The 21,656-nt window shown below is 40.4% G+C and overlaps 1 protein-coding gene across 2 annotated transcripts in view; it reads left to right on the top strand.

Annotated features, from left to right (window-relative positions):
- Nucleotides 1-20,358, top strand: part of Eif3h (eukaryotic translation initiation factor 3 subunit H) — a 101,713-nt gene extending 81,355 nt beyond the window's left edge. For both annotated transcript variants that reach the window (XM_004850198.4, XM_087190708.1), the window contains exons 7-12: nucleotides 6,599-6,766; nucleotides 8,260-8,359; nucleotides 9,487-9,636; nucleotides 16,493-16,613; nucleotides 18,558-18,690; nucleotides 20,075-20,358. In XM_004850198.4, coding sequence (XP_004850255.1) covers nucleotides 6,599-6,766; nucleotides 8,260-8,359; nucleotides 9,487-9,636; nucleotides 16,493-16,613; nucleotides 18,558-18,690; nucleotides 20,075-20,172 — 770 coding nt within the window. In that variant the 3' untranslated portion in view covers nucleotides 20,173-20,358. The remainder of the gene's footprint in view (nucleotides 1-6,598; nucleotides 6,767-8,259; nucleotides 8,360-9,486; nucleotides 9,637-16,492; nucleotides 16,614-18,557; nucleotides 18,691-20,074) is intronic.
- Nucleotides 20,359-21,656: the final 1,298 nt, after the last annotated feature.

Raw genomic sequence — 21,656 nt, 5'->3', positions numbered from 1 at the left:
TTAGATACTTTATTGTGAAAAATTGAACTGTTTCCAAAATTTGTAAGCAGTCACAGGAGTGGCATTAATAGCAGATGTATTAATTGAAACAAGAGATGAATATGTGATACAGACAAGGTGATGAGAATATGGAAGTTTTAAGAAATCTGTGTATTCCATAATTCTCTCCACCCAAAGTAGGGTCTTATTCTTTTTTCAAATGCACATTCTGTTTGCTTAAATCTACATCTGCTACTAGCTTTGAACATTGCCTGAAACGTATGTGCAGCTTGGCAGAAAGTCTGATACGGAAAGGAAAGCACAGAACGAAGTTTGTCTTGTTAAATAATGGCGCGGAGCCTGCGCAACGTGTCCACAGTGCCCTTTGGGAAGAGGCCTCTCCCGATTCTCCTCAGTCCTGCTCAGCACTTGTGCCAGCAGCACAGACGGGGGTTTATCCATTCCTCTGCCTGACATACTCGTTGAAACAATTGGTTTGTTTCATGGAGGTTGTGGGGTTGGTTTGTTTGCATTTAAACCCTTTGCATTTCTTTGTTGAGTTTTGTTTCTTTGCTGCAGAGAGTGTGCCCCGGGTCTGTATCTGACCTCTGTTCCCTCACGTAATGTACTTGTATAGGTCAGCTTTGATCTGAGGCACTATTTAGTTACGGCGTAGTTTTGGCAAAGGTTTCAAAAAGTAACATAAAATGTAGTGCTTTAGGAGTTTGATTATATATTTGTGATAATTATCAATGTGGCATTTAAAATCTTTGATGGTAATTTTATTGCAGTAAAGTCTTGTACTAAATTATTAATTTAGTGATCAAACATGCACAAGCTGTGGTTTCTGAAAACTTAGAAATTTGTTCTCTATTCTGGTTGTATCTGTGTTTTGTGCCTTATTGATTCACAAATAATTTATACTTCACCAGTAATCCATGATGAAGCTCTCTAAATGGGAGTTGTCTACGTTTTTGAGTCAGAATCTGAAGTCAAATTGAAGGTAGAGCTATAGTAAACAGGTTTTCCCAAAGGGTTTTAATCATGATGATTCGCTCATTAGCGGTATTGTGAGGAATAAAGTAGATAGTGTATGTAGACTGTTGAGGGGGCAGTCTGACGTAAGTGTTCAGTAAGTGCTGGTTTTCTTCTTTGTGCTTAGCTACATACACCCTTTCTCTGTAGGCTAGATCTGTTCTTCAAATAACTGCATTGCAATACATTTTTAAACAGTTTGGATTTGTTTGATGTAATATCAAATAAGATGTCAAGTCCTGAAACTTTTCGTTTTTAAAACTATAACTACTGTGGTACCTTGATTCATGAACTTCTTTGCATGATTCTGGTCACAAGCTGAACTGAAAGAGAACTTAATCCAATTTCCCCATGAGGTCAACATTGAATCTAACCACTGAATTTGATTTGCTTCAAGACCAGTTCAGTTTGCGATCATAGTTGTGGAAAGAATTAAGTTTATGAACTGACGCATCACTGTGTCTTGTCCTTGAGGCATTTCTAGTAACACATCTCCAAAAGACTTTTCCCCCCATGAATCTGTTGGACAGATTTCAAGGTTTTTTTGAGTGTACCACAACTCTGCTTTCTGACTTTCAGTCCATCTCAGTCTTTCCATCGGTGACAGTTGTTTGTTACTTTTTTGCACTAAGAATTTGTATTGCATGGTGGTTCACTTAATAAAATAAAAAAGTGAATATAAAAACGAGGAAGGAATTGAGAGTGAAAAGAGTGATGGTTAATTATCCTGCACCGAAAAGCTTCGAAGCCATTAGCCCTTCCTCGCAATCTTCAGGACTGTTAGACCCCATTTGTTTGGCTGCCGTGGAGCCCCACACACAGGATTTGAAGATAGCCAGCACACACACACAGTATTATTTTAGCGTTTTCATATTTGAAGATAAAATGAGAAATCCCAACAAAGGTGGATTTTTGAAAGGAGTATTGGCCACTCTACCTCAGTGAAGACAGCTTTAGCTGTCGGCTCTTTAAATTTGACTGTTTTTGCAAAGGAGGTATCTGGGAAAAGTGAATCTGAATAGAGTTGGGCACAACTTGGAACAGTTGTTTTGTGTTGTGAACCAGGCTCTCCTGTGCTTGGGAGGATCTCAGCCAGTTAAGACAGTTATAGAGGACAAGGAGGTTTATAAAACTTCGGTTCGTTTTTATAATCCTTTCAAATTTTGTAGCGCCACCTCAGTTGCATCTCAGTGCAGCTTTTGTATTAGTGTTTGAGGTGGCTTAGTAGTAACTACCAATTTCTCTTTATAATTATTTGCTGCTTCTCAGTTGGTAAGTTGTTTGCTTTTTAAACTAAGAATGCTTAAAAGGCTCTTTCCTTCTCATTACACAACCCTAAGCCTTTTGTTGAACATCATCGTAAATTTGAAAATATTCTTCTCCAAAAGGATTTACCCCTTGCCTTTCATCATCTTTGGGAAACTCCCGGGAATATTGACCATTAACTCAAAGGGAATGTCATTGGTTGAAACTGCTGCTTTGCGGACTTGCCCAGTGGGTGTGCATGCTTCAGTCGGGAGTTATGGCTCCTTATCTTCTCCTTCTGCTTCTTGGCCACCATGCCCCTTCCTGAGTTGTGAGCCACTCCCTGAATATGAGTGAAGCTTCTCTGTCTCTCTTACCCTCTTTTGAAGTTGTACCCAGGAAAGTGAGCACTGGCTGGATACGAGGGAGCAGATAACACCCCCGGCTCCTCTGTTTACCCAGGGGCTGGGGCTGAGTTCTCTCTCATGCTTGCCCCACTGCCCCTCTGCCCCTCTGCCCCGTGACCCTGGAGAGACCGGGACAGCCGCCAGAGCAGTGGCGTTCACCTAGGGGCGGGAGCCCGAATGACCCTTCCTGGTGACGGTGTGAGGCTTAGTGGCTCATCCCACGTCATCGTTTTCTCCCTGTCTCTGCCGCAGGGCAGAGGGTAAACGTGTAGGCTGGCAGTGGCTGCCGGGAGCATGGCTGGGGAGGTTTAGCGGGCCAGTTGCTGTTTCTTTCTTACTCCTGTCTAGTTTTCCTAGGGACCCTTTGCAGAAGTGAGCTCTGTACTCTGTGTAGTTTGGGTGGAAGGAGGAAGAAAGCAGTGAGTGAAGGGAGGTGACGGCCGCACATCTGAGGGGGCACGAGCCCAGGACCCAGGCCTCAGCCTGAGGAGGTGGCAGCAGCCCACGGCCGACTCCCTGGCTGCCTTGGATGCAGTAGAGAACAGCGCCACTCTTGTTTTCTACACTAGGCCAGGTGGCTGCCAAGCTGCAGCCCCAGCCCCACCTTTCTGAGATGCCCGTCTAGGCCTGTTTCTCTCTGTGGGGCTTCTCCACACAGCACTGTGAATGGCCAGGGTTTTTTAATGTGTGCTTTTAAAAAAATCCTGAAGTCAAGCAGTAAGTCCAAATCAAGATAATGCCCTGAAACTTTAGTAGAATAGGCCCAGCACAGATTTGTTCTGTAATAATAAAACTCCAGTGAATTGCAGATTTTTAAAAGCAGTTTTTATCAATTTACCTGTCATTGCTCTCAACCATTTTTACATTCATGTAAGATATTTAGGTGATATGAAAACCATTATGACTTATAAATAAGTGGATTTAAAACCTCCTAAAATCTGGCATGCTGTTTTCTAAGCGGTAAGAGAGAAAAGTCAGCACGTTCCCGTTCCCCTCGTTCCTCCCAGTGATTGAGCAGCTGATCACTCTACTCCTCAGTCCCCAGGAATAAATGCAGTGGAATCAGATTTATTGATACATTGAGCAGCCTTGAAATCACAGGTCTCCTACTGGGGACCCTCCTCTAGTGTAGGCAAATACTTCATTTTCATTCTTATTCTTATGGGGGTCATAAAATAGGTAAGCCTGTGGATGAGAAGGAATTTGGAAGTTTGGTACAGATCTGGGGAGTTTGTTTGTTTGTTCACATCATGTACATTGAAAGTGCCCTTATAGAATCTATTTTTATTCAGGCTGTTTCAGGGGAGTCTTAGTGAGATCAGGGAACTTTTTTCAGAGAAGTTTGATTTTAAATCATAATGGATGCACACTAGAGGCCTTGCTTTAGCTAATAAGCAAGTCAGTGTTTATTAGTAACATATCCAATGAACAGTGTGGAGTCCTAGTGTTTTGATTGGGAAGAGCACTCAGATCTCTTTGGAGATGAGAAAACTAAAAATCGGAGAAGGGTCATGAAGTGGACAGAAGATCCATCCCCTGAGGGTCTAGCGTCTCTGGATTCCAAGGCTTTTCCTTTCTACCCTTGTGAGCTGCTGGAAGCCAACCTGTCCGTGTTATGGCTGCGTGGTACGCAAGCAGGTGTTTTGTAAGGACCAGTTTGAAAAATCATTCTATTGAATCCTGTTTGCACCATCAGTTGTCGAGGAGTCTGCCCCATCTCTTCTTGTCTTTCTTTTTAAATACCAAGTTTTAGTTTCAGCTCCTCTTTTACTTAGAATACTGGAACTTTTAATTTGCAAGTTGCATGTGATTAAAACTTTGTTAGCCAAATCATTTATTTTGATTAGGAGAATCATAGAATTTTAGAACAGAAAGAGGTTGTAGCCATGATGCTCTCTATGCTGCTTCCCAGTGTCCGTGGTTGATAGACACTAAATCCGTGAAAGGAGCCTGACGGGTAGGGAGGTTCTCATGTGCTAGAGAGATAAAATACTAAGATAAAAGATAATTGACATGATATGATTTTATACTGCTTAAGGCTGTCATGTAGTAGTATATAAATAGATTTCCATGGTTGTGGTGTTTTTTAGTACAGTTTAGACCAGTGATGATGAACCTTTTAGAGCTTTCAGTGATACAAACAGCCTGCTGAAGCATGTGTTCCATGGGTTCACCGCCACGGGTTTAGACAGTAACAAGATGATAAAGGATTGTCTTCACGTGTTACTTACAAGTCTGCAGAAACACTGGTTTGGTGTGTGGGTGTGTGTTTGTGTGTGGGTGTTTATATATAAAAACCATTGGTTGAAACTGCTGCTTTGCGGACTTGCCCAGTGGGTGATATATATATATCACCAGCTCCCCATGCCCTTTATTTTTTTAAAATAAATTTTAGTGGTATATTTTGTTGTTGTTGTTTTGGAACTGGGGTTTGAACTTGGGACCTTGCGCTTGCACAGCAGGTGCTGGAATCACTGAGCTAAATCCCTAGCCCCATATTGGTATATTTTTGATAGCCATAATGATCACATTCTTCCCATACCCTTTAAAAACAAACAACAAAAAAAGTAATGCTGGTCAAGCCACCTTCATAGTGTTGCTTTTCCTCTTTTATGAACCCGTGAGCTCACTTTGCAGTTACTTGACCTAGTGGACACCGGACCAGGGGTACAGCTTCAGCTCTGTTGCAGCTCTCCAGGGCCTTCCAGAATGGTGGAAGACAGCTGTAGGGCTTTCCTGTCTTTGGCTTTTCTGCAGTGCAAAAGAGAAACTCAGAACACTTGATTCTTAAGTAGTTGACAAGTGGCTGCTGCCTTGTCGCACTAGAACCTTCCTTAGAATAAGTTGACTTAGAATTTCTCTGCCTTGCAAGGAATGTTGACAAAGAAGATGGTGCACCTGAAGAAAGTTCTGTTATGCACTGTGATTGTGAGTCTTGTTTGCCTGGTTAAACAATAGCACTGTAACCAAAGGAATGACAGACATAAGATTTTACTTCTGCTAAAACCTGATTAAGAGTTGGGAAGGAAATGATTAGGTTTGGAGTTAAGCAAATTTGGTTACTCCACATGGACCTACATTCATTGTGATAGAAATAGTTTGGATATTATGTTGACTATAAAGCTTTTTCATTTATTTTATTTATTATGCATTATTGGGCTATACTGTTTTTTAATGTCTTTTTTTTTTTACATTGTCAGCTTGTATTCTTTTTCTAGTAATACTGCTTTAAGTTAATAGTATACATTATAGTGACTAATTTGACAAAAGTAAGTCATTAAACCTTTTCTTTCTGTACGTGTGATTAAAATATAACAGTTCTAATAAAAATAGTCTGTTATTTAACACAAAGGAACACATAGACAAGGAAAAGACTTTTTTAAAATTTAGTATATGCAGCAGGGGGCACCAGATGAAGGCAAAAATGAATTCTTAAATTTTAAATCAGCTATAGTCTATATCCTGTTCTGTATTAGTAATGTGGTAGCTGATTGTTTTAACTTCCAGTTCTAAAAGCTGTATGAAAGAAGAGATTGATAACTATTCTTGCTCATTAATCCAGATGAAACATCTTAAATCTAACTAGTTTAGTAATTACACAAACTTTTCTTTAAACATTTATTAGAGTTTTAATAAGAGGTGCAGAAACCACATTGAATGATTGCTTGTTTAGCAGGAGGCATTAATATTGTCTTTTTAATACCTTTTCTACAAAACAGTCTTTTCATTAATGAATAAAGGAAAGCCCCAGTATTTGGAACGATTTGGAAGCTTGGTTTTGTTATGCTGAGTTGTGAATCGAGTATTTTTAAATCTGGAAACTGGTTCCTTATAACTAATAAGTAGTACTGTAGAATTTGTTTCTGAAAAGCTTGCATTTAATGCAGTGGCCTGATGCTTTTTCTTTCATTCCCCTCCTCTGTGTTATCTAGTCCAGTATCAGATGGAAATGATGCGGAGCCTTCGCCATGTAAACATTGACCATCTCCATGTGGGCTGGTACCAGTCCACCTACTATGGTTCGTTTGTTACCCGGGCGCTGCTTGATTCTCAGTTCAGTTACCAACACGCCATTGAAGAATCTGTCGTTCTCATTTACGGTTAGTAGGAGGTTCCGTTATTACTCTTTTCTTCCTTCATATTATTCCTGCTATTTTTGCTTTCTGTCTTTTGCCTCTAAAAGCAGCCTGGCAGGCTCTGTCAAGTAAATACCAACCCTGTTTCTGCAGCAGCCTCCGCAGCAGCTAAGTCTAGACAGGGTTTCCTTCTTTCTGTTTATTTTTCTTGCTATCAGAGCCCTGATGTGTACATTTTGGAATGCTGGAGTAGCTGCTTCATTTTTACTCTGCCATCTCCCTCCCTCACTGAAGGGGCTGGTGGAACTTGACCAGATGTCTAACAAACCCCGATTGCTGGAGTGTCTGGCTCTGTACGTGACTGACCAATCCTAGCACAGTGTGCCAAGTTTTTTTATACCTCTGACAGCAGCGTACAAAACCTGGACTGTTTCTTAGCACAAAGATTTTTTTCTTTTCGGCCTATTTAATGGTGTTTCCTCAAGCTCTCCAGACCAGATGTTCTGTGCTGTATCAGAACTGTAGGCAATTTAACAGCTTTATAGCCTCCCCCTCCCCAAACACTCACAGTTTGCCATATCTGGCAGACTTGCATATAGTTTCCAGCTGAGAAGTAAATGTAACGTCCTGAGTATCTGTCAGAAAAAATACTAATGAATACGATCAATCTTACGAGTTGCCCCAAAATTGTTTCAGTATGTTAACAATTGGATTACAGTAAAGAACAAGTTGTTAAAGTGTACTTATATTGGCTGGAAACATTGCATCATCAGACCTTGATGAATTTTCCACTTGTTTCAATCTATTTTGGTTTTCATTCTATCACCTATTGCTAAAAGTTTCACTGTGTTAAGTTTCAGACAACATGAATGTTACACAGGTTTTAGGCGAATATTGGCATGCCGGAGTCGTTACCATGCGGCAAGTGCTAAGCGCCCTTACTCTTAGAGTGTGTAAGCAGTTAGTTTTGAAAATTTGTTTCTCTGAAACTAAAAAGACACTTTTGTGACAGCACTTTGACTTGGTGGTTTTGTTTTTACAATCTGCCTTGATCAAGAAATATGAACAGTGATTATTAGGGTGGATAAATTTGTTTTCAAGGCTATTCGTTTTAAATTAGTTGACTGAAGTATACCAGTGCATATGGCAGTTTTTCATTTTCAGTGTTCATGAGTATTTTCCTCTTAGTTATACAGGATTTATAAAATAGAGATTTCATTCACAATAAGATAACTAGTTCTAGCTGAGGAATAGATTTGAAAATTTATATTGTTAATCTTCTGTTTTTACTTTAGGGAGGAAGTTGTTCTAAGTAAAATAGATCCCTGTATGTCTTTACTTCCTGTTGACTATAAATGGTTTGAATCTATTTCAAGTAGTGTTCTGATTATTTATTTTGATTGTTTTGCAAAGATGCAAGATTGTATAATGAGTAACAGAATGAGCCTAGAACCAGTGTTACTGGAACATGGTGGTGGCAAAATTTTAGTAATGTCTTTCTCTTTTCCTTATTTTAGATCCCATAAAAACTGCGCAAGGGTCTCTCTCGCTAAAGGCATATAGACTGACTCCTAAACTGATGGAAGTTTGTAAAGAGAAGGATTTTTCCCCTGAAGCGTAAGTGTTTGAGGGCCCATGGGGCGTATGGTAAAGCATTGAGTGTTTTCTTTTAAGTCTTCAGTTTGCCACATTTATTGAATCCTTGGTTGTGCTATGGTAATGCTTTTGCCATGTGGGCTGTAGTGGTTTTCTGTATGCCAAGTGCCACTAGATTTCTCTCTTTCCATGTTTAAATTACTCTTTATAGTACGCCTCACCTGTTTTCACCAGGAGTGAATTCAGTTAGAGATGGAATTAATTCGCTACTGTATCTGAAGAAATAAATGATAGCATAAAGGGAGAATTAAAGAGGTCAGTGGCTGGCGGACTGCAAGCTGCATGTCTTGTTTTCTGAGCTGTTTCGTGAGGCGGTGGGAAGGATACACTTGAAGGATTTGTAAAGGATGTGGCTTCCCAGAAGTTTTATGAGTGATATGCAGAAAACTAACCGATGGGGCTGTTTTGTGATCCTACTTAATGGTATTGGAATATTTACATTTTAAAAACTATAAAATTCTGTTTTCTGTTAATTGTAGAAATTTTTATTATGAAGTCAAAGTTAGTGGCTTTGACTTTATGTAGAACAATTCATCTCTGGGTTTCCATTTGGCTCCAGAAATAATTAAAGTACATAGTTTTTAACAAGAGAAGCTAACTCATGAACAGTTCCTGAACACGGAGTTACTACTGAGTTGTGCACTTCTGTGTGTAGAGTCTGCTGTGACTGTTCCGATTATTAATTTTTTTAGTTCAGCAACTTTAAAAGTGAACTTTCCAAGAAAGAGTATTTTTTTGTAGCTGTTTATTTTAAATATTTTAGATACAGATTATGTAGCATAACCATGACATTTACATTTTAATGTCAATGAAATTCTCAGGTACCTGATAGCAAAGAATAGTTATTTTGCTAAAAATGTATTTTCTGGGCATATAGTTCACATTCAGATCATTTTTAAAGTTGATACTCAAATTTCTTGATTTATGTTTTATCTGTAAAATGGAGTTTCTCTCCCTGTTTTGCTTTTTAAAGAATACTGATGAAGCAAAGATCCTGGAGAGGGCCTGTAATTAGGTAAAATGCATGCAGTAGTCAAATTTTAACACTTTTGACCACCAGTCTGAAGTATTTTTAACATGCTTCACAGATTGAAAAAGGCAAATATCACCTTTGAGCACATGTTTGAAGAAGTGCCGATTGTAATTAAAAATTCACATCTGATCAATGTCCTAATGTGGGAGCTGGAGAAGAAGTCAGCTGTAGCAGATAAGCACGAATTGCTCAGCCTCGCCAGCAGGTAAGTGGCCCTGCCTGGTGAAGAGTACCTTTTTATTGCTGCTTGGGGAAGATTATTTTACATAGACTTTTCTTGTGCCATAAGAGAAAGAAACCACCTAAGAACATTTTGAGATTGCTAAGAAGCATGTAACAACATGTAGCATTTGTCCAGCCCTGGGAAAACCGCCAAACTGATAAAGCAAAACACATTGTTTGAATACTAATTGCTACTCCTATACTGCCTTCTCTGCTGCATCACACACAGGATAGGAGAAGTGCTTGTGGAAGAGGCTTTTTAACTTTGGTTCTGCTTTATTTATTGTACACTGTCCCGAGAGGCTTTCGGTACTGTGTCTGGATATTTAATAGTGCTCAGGAGAACAGAGACGCTTCTTTCCTTACTGTTGCAGTTGCCTTTGTTCAGATGCAGACTCTCAGTAGTAAACCTTGCAGTTATTTGAGGGTTCAGCTAAAGTCAGAATTTTGACACTGGCTTTTGCCGTCTTAGACAGTGGGGACATGATTTCCTCCAGTGTGGCTGACTGCTTTAGCCATCTAGCTGGACTGTTGTGTTCTAAAATGCTAATTGAGATGTTCCAAAACACTGCTTTCTTTATAAAATAAGCGATTATCTTCCCCTCTATCCCTTTCATTAGCAGGCGCCGCCCCCCGCCGCCTGGCGTTGCACGTGGTTGGCCTGCAGTCTAGCACTGGGCCACACCCAGCCCCAGCCTCTCACTGTAGCAGGAGTGTGGACAGAGCTGTATCTACATCTACGGCTCCTTTAGATGCCCCTCAAGCATTCTGCTAATGTTTTCTGTGGTGAAGAGAAGCTAGCAGCACCCTTTTAATAGAAAATGGAGTAGGTAATCAGTATGTTTATTGGCTGCAAGAAACAAGGTATATTCTCTCAAGCTACTGGTTTGAGCAGCAGTTTGAATATTTTAGTTATCCCAGGTAGAAACTCAGAGCAGAGGGACATGCAGACCTGGCAGTTTGCCCAGAGGGGACGAGGAGGTGACCCCAGAGGCAGGGGCCATATTTACTCCCTGCCCTGGCATGGAAGGCCTGGAGGGGAGTGGGGTGCCACCTTCCATTGAATTAATCCCACAGAAACCACAAGAAAGTCCTGACGGGCCCGCAGGGGACTGAATGTTAAATGGAGTGCTAAGTGATGCAGCCAGGTTGCAGGCTCATTTCGCACCAAAGAGTGTACTGTTTGACTGCAAACATACATGCGTAATAGTCCTTAAATTTGTCTGTTTTAAAAGGTCATATTTTTCTTCACTGCTTTCACAAACACTCTCCACACACCTGTATTTAAAGCATTGAGCTAAAAATCTTTTTCAGCACGCGAGGTTACAATTTGATATATTAAGTATATAGTTATATAATAATTTAAAATTTACTGCATAAAAGCTTTTGCATACATAATTCATGTCTTCACCTTTTCCCAGCCTCCCTTTATTGACATACAAAACAAATGTAGCCCTTGTGGAGCTTTGACTTTATAGATGCGCTAGTGTCTAATATCCGTTTGTCCAGAGCAGCAGTCATAGTAGCCAAGAAAGTGTTTTCAGCTTGCTATAGCAACTGAGATCTAGAAAAATATTTTGATATGGTTTTATCTTCTGTATTTTTAGGTAGAATAGGAAGAGAGACCCTTTGCTTTTCTGGTGAAATAATTTCAAGGACAAATTGGTGTTTCTTTTGGGAGAAAAAAAAATTAAGCAACCTTGAAACAGTGCTTATACTCATGGCCAATTACGTGGAGCCAGATTGATAATGCTGTTTCAAAAAGCTGGAATGTACCTTTTGTGCATCTTAATTTTTAATTTCTAACATTAGTAACATGGTAACCGGGACAGTTGCCATAAATTTTTTATATGTGTAAAACTTCACTGGGACTCATTCTTACTTAGCTCCTTAAATATTTTGCTGATCTTATTTCATGACCCGTATGTGGGTACCAGTTCTTTGATTTACCAGATAAATTTATTCAGTCTTTGAATAATGCATACTGTGTTTGCTTTCATTTTTTAAAAAATCCTAATTAAAAAAATTTTTTTATTAGATAGATGTTCTAGTAATGGTTATTTCATGACAGTCTTTATTTAAAAAAATATGGAACATAAGCCTTCAGCTTTTCACACTTGACAAACAGTTCGGTTTTTATTTCCTCTTTTTACAAAAGGCAAACTAAGCGTAAGCACTTACATTGAGCATGCATTGATGGTATAGCCAGGGCAGACTTAGCACCCCACGTCTTGGTTCACATCTGTGTAAGTGGTCTGTTTGCAGTTCTTTGTCTCCTTGGCAATGAAAGGAAAGCCCCTGTTACTGAAGCAGCGCGCTGAGCAGTAACCTCGCCGTGTCCTGGCTGCACTGGCACTGCTGTGAGCCCCGCAGAATTGTTCTCGATAATGGATCTGGCTTTCCATGAATGTTACCACGAAGTCATTCTGGACTGAGAATTCCTGGTACCCTTCGGGGCTTGTACTGTGCGGATTTTTTTAGTGTTTCTGATTGGTTAGTTTCTAAAGAGCATTATTATAATATAAATGTTATAAAATTTTTCAAGTCCATACATATTTATGCATGTGGTGGAAGAATAGGGAGTCTGTTTTAGCAGTACCTTTCTCATTGCTAAAATTAGTGGGGTCAGTTTCCAAAATTTCAGGACTGACGACAGGTGCTAGGTTTTTCTCTGTGCCAGCACCTCCCCTCTGTTTTCTCCAGCATCCCTGTTCTTCCTGTCACCTCCTCGCCACAGGACTCATGGTGAGCTTTCCCTTTGCCTGATTTCCTTTGCACTTCATGGCATAAATGGCTTGTTTAACAATCAGCCATGTAGCTAATGGCATTTCTATACTTAATGTAGCTCTCTGGGCCTCAGTTCTTTCATGGGTGACAATGAAATATCGGTTCTCGAAGGCCAGCTCTACCCTGCCCTTGCTTCTGGAGATTGTATTATTCAGTTGAGCTGTTCCTCCTTCCTCGTAGATTTTCAGTTCACCTCTATCCTGGTTCTTTTTGGTTATCTTTATTAACTTGTTTTTCCCATTTTTTTTTAAATGTTCCACTCTTCAGACAACTCGAAGAATAGTACAATGAACAGTTATCCATTAAATCTTTTACTTAGATTTAACAGTTGTGTATCTTGCCATATACCACCACCACTACCCATTTATATACATAAATATTTACTTTTTCACTCTAAGCCATATGAAAGTAAGTGGTAAATATGACTAAATAGTTAGTTGACTTCTCCTGAAAATAAGACCATTTCAACAAGCCTCCTTCATCTTGAAAAAACAAACTTACAAAGTGAAAACCTTTGAACTTGTGTGGTTATCTGACTTTTTTCACTTTCGCCTACATTTTCTCCTGGGTTTTCTAGTTAGACTCACTGAGAGGCGTTTCTGGCACTGCGACCCCTCCTTACTTCCCACTTAGCACACTCTGCAGTGTCGCACCCATTGGCCGAGTCTTCCCGACTTCTAGCTGGATCGCTGGGTGTGAAGAGTTGTCAGCACGGAGTACCGTCCACAGCCCCTTCTGGGGGGCTCTTTATTGTGGTCTACGAAACTGCAGCTCTTACGGTTTGTTTACTTCTCATTTTCCACAGTGACCCATCTTCTGCTCATCTCTAAGTAAAACTGTTTTTCCCTAGAATGCAATCGTGGGGTGATTTCATCTTATTGCCATGACTTTTGTTTCCTTAGGCCAAGGCCTCATAATTTCTCTCCCTGATTACTTTTACAGTCTCTTAATTCCTGCTGTCAACCTTTTCTTCTTTCAGAATTGTAGTGATCTTTCTAAATGCCAATTGGATGCTTGTATTTCTCATTTACCTTTGTGTACAATCCAGTGCTAATGTCTGTTGTCTGCCCTGTAGTTTGATAGCTCTCTTGCCCTCAGTCTTGCATATCTCCTGTGTTCCTGGTGACTGCATTGTTTGCAGTTTTTAAATTCCTCAGATTTTTCATGCTAGTGTCTCCAAACATAGTGCTTGTGCCTGGGACCCGCAGGCTCCCTTCCCATTCTCCCTGGCTGGCTACCCTCAGCTCCGTTTCCAGAACTCAGGGTAGTTGTCCGATACTCTGGAAGATTTCACCTGATTCTACCCAACTGTTTTTATGCTTCTACTACAGCACTGACTGCCACTCTGTACTTTTCCTCTCTTCTCCTTGTGTGTCAAGTGCAGCAATATTTTGTATAGTTTAATTCTTAGTTACTCTAACACAATGACTAGCAAAAGAAGTTACGGACTTGGTATGTGTGGAAGGAATAAATGTGAGGTGCAGTATTGATAAATTTATTCCTGAAGTTATTTGTAAAGCAATGTGCCTATCTAACCAGTAGATCTGGATATTTGATTACCGACTGGAAAAAGTCGTTTTCATTCCTCACCTTGAGCCATATGCCCAGATCCTTGAGTTGGGCCGATTTAAAGCAGACTATCAAGAAATGAGAAAACCAAGTACTTACTTGGTTTGCAGAGAAGGAGGAGTGTTTCAAGGTTAAAGCTGCCTTAAAAAATTACAATGCAGTAAGAGAAATAGGAAATAAAGTTGAATTTGAAAGAAGTACTTGACTGAGACAGGTGAGGTGCTGCCACAGTGGGATTAAAAGGCGCGTTTACTCCCTCCTGCCCTCCACACCCACACTCTTAATTCTGTGCTCTTTTCACAATTGAAGAAAGAGCCCAAACTTTTTAATTTTCTGTAGTTTACAGATAGAGTCCATATTTTAATGGAATCTGCTTTCATTCATTCCCAGTATGTCCACCCTATGTCGCCATCAGTTTTTCCCTTTTCTGTTCCTGTGATATATCTAACCAGTTTTGGGTCCTCAGGCCAGGAGGCTGAGTGCCACCCTCGATTCTTTCCTCCCCTTTCTTAGCACAAAAAGATTGCTAGTTCTGCGGAATATCTCTAGAATATCTTCAGTCTGCTCACTTTTCTCCACGCTTCCTGCCACCATCCTAGTTTCCACTGCCACTGTTTCTTACTGGAATATTACGTGAGTTTTTGTCTTGGGGAGGGGTGTACAATTTCTAAAAATTGAGATGCAGCACACCATTTAAAGTGTATGTGCCGTTTGTTTTCGCTATGTTCACAATGTTGTGCGACATTTTCCTGGCTTTTCCCTTAAGCACTCGCTCCCTGTCCCCTGTCCCCTGGCAGCACCTACTTACTTTCTGTCTCTGAGTCTTCCTGTTTGTTCACAAAATACACTCCTAGAATCAGTGCCCTTTTGTGATGAGGTTCTTTATTTTCACATAGCATTTTTCGGGCTTATTCATGTTACGGTATACTTGAGAACGTCAGTATTTTTAGTGCCGAATAATATTCTGTTATGGATATACCACAGTTTGTTTATCCATTCATCGTTTGAGAGACATTTGGGTTTCTACTTTCTGGCTGTTCACAGTAGTGTCGTTGTTGACACTCAGTACAGGCCTGTGCAACCCTCTGCTTTCATTTCTCTTGGGTATATGCCTGGGTATATGTCTCAAACAGTAATTCCATCTAGCTTTTTAAGGGATGACCACACTATTCCACAGCAGCTGCATCGTTTACATTCCCACCACAGCACATGACTTTCAGTCTTCCCACATCCTTGCCAGCACTCCCAGTAGGCTCTTAGCTGCTCTCCTGGATTCTGTTCTTCACTCTAGCTATACATCAGCAGAGTGATCATTTAAACTCCAAGCCATGGCACACGCAGCTCCAAGGCACCATTCACGATGAAGTCTCCAGGTCTCACTCCCTGAATCCACATTTTTGGCAGGTGGCATTGGCTCAGGGGCCTCCCTGACCTGGGGGCCCCTCTCCAGCTGTGCCAGGCCTCTTGGTTTTCAGAAATCGGATCTCCGCTCTTTGCCCACCTCAGGGCATCAGCACTCGAACTTCCTTTTCTCTAGCATAGATTTGCATGGCTGGCTGCCAGCTTTCAGCTTTTGGCCTGTCATCTTAGAGATAGTGGGACATGCCGGTCGGTGCCTTATCACTCCCCTCGCCCTGCTCCCATCTCCATCAGTTATAAGCTTAACGAAGATGGGGACCATATGTGTCGCATTCACTGTTGTCCCCTATTTCCTGATTCCAAGGCTGCCTCCTGATAGGACTTCAGTAAAGATCTGTGGGAAATTAGTGAGTGGGTCACTGCTGTCTGCCAGCCAGCTGTTTTCAGAGTGCCTGTGTGTGTGTAGTAGTCCGCACTTAACCATGGGAGAGGAAGGTTGCAGGAGAAATCACTGAACTTGATGGTCATTGTATCAGCCATTAGCATCACTTCATAAAAAGATTTTAGTGACTTAGCTGCAATAGAAAATTCTAAGAGTGAAAAAAGTACGGAGTCTTTTCTGCTACAGATTCTAGGAAAGACAGGAGGAGGGACACCTCTTCACCCAACTGCAGCAAATACTGCTGGTGTTCATTTCGATCCCGCTCAGTAGAGAAACAGTGTGCCGGAAGTTTGAATTGCTTTGCAGAACTCTTTCCTGTTACCGTCCTGCACTTCGGGGTAGGAAGAAGGCTGGTGGTGAGAGGGGCCTGTTAAGGAAAAGCCTTTAGGAGTACTGAACTTTAATTTGATTTTTAAAAAAATGTACATTATATATATGTCTCACGAAGTATGCTTAACAGTTACTGTGTAATGTACCTGTGCTTTCATAGTAATAAACTAAGTTGTTTGCTATGCAAAGTTCAGTAATATTAAGCTGACTCATATTCTTTTCTCTGCCCTTGCCTTTAGCTCTCATTCTTTTAGCCAAAGGCAGATCCAGTTGATATATCAGCACTGCTCCAAGCAGTGGCACAGTAGTAACTTACAGTGTGATATGTCAGTATATTGACTTTGCATTTCAGCAATCATTTGGGGAAGAATCTGCAGTTGCTGATGGACAGAGTGGATGAAATGAGCCAAGACATAGTCAAATACAACACGTACATGAGGAATACTAGCAAGCAGCAGCAGCAGAAACACCAGGTCAGTATTGTGAAGTCCACCCACATTCTCTTCTAGGTGTGACCCTTCAGGACTTGTCTTCACAATGAACTAAATCATCTTGGTAAAACATTGGCTGTTAGCTAATACCCTTTGTCATCTTCTAGGAGATTATTCTTTGTAAAGTATGTTCCCATTGTTTACACCTTGTACTTAAAAATACCGGACTAAAGAGAGCCAGTATATTAAGCTCTGAATATAACGTCAAGGTTATCCAAATAAGAGATACAGTTATTGAGAAAATCAGAGGCAGAGAGATTCCGGAGTGTCACAGCTCATTTCTTTACTAACTATAATGGTTTGGCAGTGGCTCATTGCAGCATAGTTAGCAATCTTCAGTTCATTTAAAAAAACTAAGCAATTGTGAGTAAGAGCAAGCAATTTTGATAGGAAATAATAGACCAACTGCTGTGAAATAGATACTATAATACAGACAAAAACCCTAGAATTACCTGAATATTCTCATACATACTGATGTGGCCACTTAGCCCTTTCTTTATCAGTGTTGCCTGAAGGCCACATGATTTTCACAGTTTGTAGAATAATATTTTTGGTCTATATTGCTCAAAAATGTTCATAGTATTTGATTCATACATAAGTTGATTCCAGAATATTTGTCTGTGAAAGTGGTATTTACATTCTCTGTGTTTATTAAAATGTACTTTAAACATAAAATTCTAAGCAAACATAAAATTTGAACTTGAGACATAAAATTCTAATTCTTAGGAATATTGTATTTCAAAGAATTTTCATTATCAGCGTTCATGTATACAGTGCAATTTAAAATTCTATTTTTGACACATTTGAATTGAGAAAACATACAAATCTATACCATACCTTTTAAAACTGAACATGTGGCAGCTACAGATGTCTGATAAACTTGTGGGGAGGGGACACCCAACTTGCTTTTCTTCTCCTGCTGTCTTTTCCTAGGTAAAGGATTCACTTGAGGCATCAGCTTGAGTATCTGTTAGCCAGGAGCCAGTTGATCATGGAAACCAGTCTTACTACGGATACTTTTGAGTCTTAATGTATTAAAATCTTGCATTCGACATTTATTCATACCTACCCACATCATTTACGCCTTGGAGGTGTGTCTTTTACTCTCGTACCCTATAAGGAGTAAAGACATCTTTGCAAAGCAAGTCACTCCCCTTCTTTAGGAAAAACTGTCATTGCCCTTAGTTTTTGTGGGAATCCAACGACTTAATCTTTACTATTCCATTTTGGTCTCATTCCTTGACCTTTGGGAGTCTGTGTACAAAGTGTTGTTTCTGCTGCTGTTGTGAGCCGTCTACATCTCTTCCCTTTTCATTGTAACTCACACATACGGTTTTATAGTTCACCCATGTCTTTTTATATATTCCCACTCTCTTCAGAGAATCACGAATTTAGAGTTGAAAGTATTTGAAGTGTTGTCCGAGCTGGTTTTCATTCTTAGCTACAGAGCTAAGGCACAGTTGACTGTTAAGAGTGGTAACAATAGTGAACACAGTGGTAATAACATCATTGCTGTTACAGTGATTTTAGCTCCATAGGGATGAAGTTGGAAGAATTGCCTAGTGTGGTAGTTCATTACTTAGTTGTTGAAACTAGGATGAATCATTTACTCCTTTGTCTGAATGCTAAAGTTACTCCTTTCACAAACTAATCATGAGCCTTTCAAAGCCTCCTCTTCCAGAATCTGTTTGTTTTCTGAGTTATTAGTTACAGGCTCTCAGGGGACAGGGTGACACTAGAGTTTGCAGAAAAGGAATTTTCTTCTACTGTTACTATATTTAGCTTCTTAGAAGCAAGTTACCAAATATTGCCATTTATAAAACTAAAAATGGAATTCAGAGCAACAAGGTTTTGCTGGTTATGTGAGAGAGGTCTTTTCTTCTCTGTACAGAAAAATGACCAACCCATTTGCACTTTGAATTTTAGTATCAGCAGCGTCGACAGCAGGAAAATATGCAGCGCCAGAGTCGAGGAGAACCCCCACTCCCCGAGGAGGACCTGGCCAAACTCTTCAAGCCACACCAGGCCCCTGCGAGGATGGATTCACTGCTCATTGCAGGTATTGTTGGCCAGTGCAAAACATGGCTGGTTTTCTCTGCTCTTCAGCAAGCTAGACAGTGGGAAATTTACAGACAGACAAGTAGGCCATGAAAGCGAATATACTTAGAGTGGTTGAAAGATGAATTTGAGTCTAGCAGCTCTAGTTTCTGAAATTTGTTAAGTTTCAGTTCTTTCAGTGTGTCACAGGGTGTGTTCCTAAACACTTGGCATGGCATTGTTAGCTTTCTGGAATAGAGTCACCTTTCACAGAGAAGAGAATTGTTTACAGTGTTGTAATGCAAAGGATCGTACAGTTCAAGCCCATTTTCATTTTCTACGTCAGCACTGTACACTGATACTTGAAGCTTCAAACTTGAAGAAAGTATCAGTTCTTTGACTTAAATTATGACAATAAGAATGTAATTCTGGATGAACTTTCTTTGGGGACATTTTGTCATCACGTTCCTTCTGCAGAAATTGTTTTTAATGTATCACATTCATGCTCTTATTTGGCTTATTTCTTTAGAAATACTGTTCAGTGTTATCTGATTCTATCAGGTAGCTGTCTGAGAAATTTATGGGAGTGAAAAATCTCACTCAAAAGTTGTTCTTTCACAATTTCTCAATTTCTATTGATATATCTTTTGAGTGGGTGAAGAATCCAAGTTCCTTAAAACTTTCTAGTACATGTAGAATTTAGGTTTGGGAAACCAAGACACAATTTTTTCCTTAAGCCGCAGTTGAAACACAAGTGTAGTGCTTATACTTTCAAGGGATGTGTAGCTGTTGCAACAGATTAGAAGATCGTTTTAAGATATACAAAGCAATAATGGAGCTCTTCTTCAAGAGGACTCTGCTTTTGCTTGCTTATGGGTTGGAAGACGGACCCTGAACATTTCTAAAAGCTCAGAATGAAAACTGCTGTACCTGATCATATCTGGGTCAAGCACATCCTGCTGGTCTGCAGTTCTGTGATTTTGTTACCGTCTCCTGTCTACCTGCTAAGGAGAGCCAGTGCTGTTTTTCTCGGTTGTCTTCATACACCATTGTTCTGATCTGCATAGTCAGTCCCTTTCGATTAGGAGCTACTGGGTCCTTTCAGCTGACTGATTACCTTTCACTCTCCATATCCTCAAGAATGGAAGATGGCTTCTTCTCAAAAGAAATTGTATTCTTTTTTTTTTTTTGGTACCAGGGGTGGAACTTAGGTCCTGAGCTAAATCCCCAGCCCCGAAATTGTATTCTTTATTATGCCTTATGGAAAAGTTGAATCAATTCTTAACAAATTTTTGATTCAGAAGAAAACACTGGTGATTTCTGTATTCTGATATTCTTGTTTGATTAGAGTTGTGAGTCATTTTACCATTTGTGGAACATCATGATTCTCTATTTCAAACACACAGGCCAGATTAACACGTACTGCCAGAACATCAAAGAGTTCACCGCCCAGAATTTGGGCAAGCTCTTCATGGCCCAGGCTCTTCAAGAGTACAGCAGCTAAGATAAGGCGTTCCCAGAGGAGGAGTAGCACAGCCTGCGGAGGCCACACCAGGGCGGCTCCCAGAGGAAATACATTTGTGTGTTGAAAACACAGGATCTTTAATGTCGTTGCTATTTTGGGCTGTAACATCTTTCTAGCCAATAGTAAAATAAAACAAAATCATGACTGCTTGTTCATTCACTTTTACATGTGTCTTATCTGGCTTGTTTTAGTTCTGTTTATACTTGCTGATTCCCAAACATGAAACAAGGTTTAGCCAGGCTCAGACCTAGGGCCTCCTAAGACCTTGTGCCACATTGTAGGCACACACATTGTAGCCACGTGGACCAGTGCTGCTTCTCCTGTCTCCTACCTGTAAACCCTGGCACCTGCCGTCAACTTTTAAACTTTGCTCCCAGATCCTCCCTGGAAGCCCAGGCTCCACCCACCACCTCAGGGACCCCTGCCCCAGCCAGCTGGGACTCAACCCAGAGTTTCACCTTCAGTAACATTCAGACAACGCTGGGTGCAGGAGTTTTAAAAAATGTCACCAAAGGACCGTATTTTATATAAAGATGAGATTCATTTTGTATATGTTGTTTTATTTGGGATTTCTTACTTGTCTTTCCATTCTTTGACACATAATTCAGCTAATACTGAGTGTTACAAGTGAGTATGAAGAAATTGGGAGAATAGTAATATATTGGAAAAAATAATACTTGAATAGTTTTATATTTGAAAGATTATTGAAGGTCCTCTGCTTGTGTAGCACCCCCATCAGTGAGCTGCACTGGCTGTTAGAACAGTCATGTATGAGCTTTATGGATGGTGATCCTCTCAGGATGAATAAAAAAGACAAGGACAAAGGGTCTGGAGAGGAAAAACCCATGCTCCCAACATTGTCTTGGTAACGACACCAGGGCTTTAGGACCAGTCAGCTGCATTGGAACAAGTAACTTAACCTCCCTGTCCTCACTTTCTTTATCCAGATGGGAAGAGACATGAGAACAAGAATTTTTTCATACAGTGGTCTGAGTGTTAAAGAAGTTCACTGGCAACTGGGATAAAGTCCCCAGGAAGGATGCTGGCGGGGGTGTGGCAGACACTGTTGTCAGGATGAGGGATCTCCTCAGGCCATCCATCCAGGTGTGCAGTGCTTGGATTTTACTTTTAAAGCTGATGGCTTTGAACATTCTAGAGTCCATGTATTTGCTCAGGTAGTAGTTCTTTGCCTCGGGTAAAGTAGATTTTACTGGTCAAAGGGTATGTTAAGTTTTAAGGCTTTTTACTTATACTGAAAACTGCCTTTAAGGAAGTTTCCCCTGTGGCTGGGTGTGTAGCTCAGTAGTAGAGCACATGCCTACCATGCAGGAGGCCTTGGGTTCCATCCCCAGCAGTGAAGAGGAAAAGAAAGAAAGGTTCTTTGAGTCATACATCAGTGTGACTGTTAGAAGGGATATATTGATGAATACAACCAGTAGTAGTTTCTGCCCTTGGGGGCTGTA

The sequence above is a fragment of the Heterocephalus glaber genome, unplaced genomic scaffold, assembly GCF_053883595.1.
Source record: "Heterocephalus glaber isolate CG9 unplaced genomic scaffold, H.glaber_assembly_v1.0 deba00001555, whole genome shotgun sequence".
Lineage (NCBI taxonomy): Eukaryota > Metazoa > Chordata > Mammalia > Rodentia > Bathyergidae > Heterocephalus > Heterocephalus glaber.
This window is presented reverse-complemented; position numbering and strand designations above follow the sequence as displayed.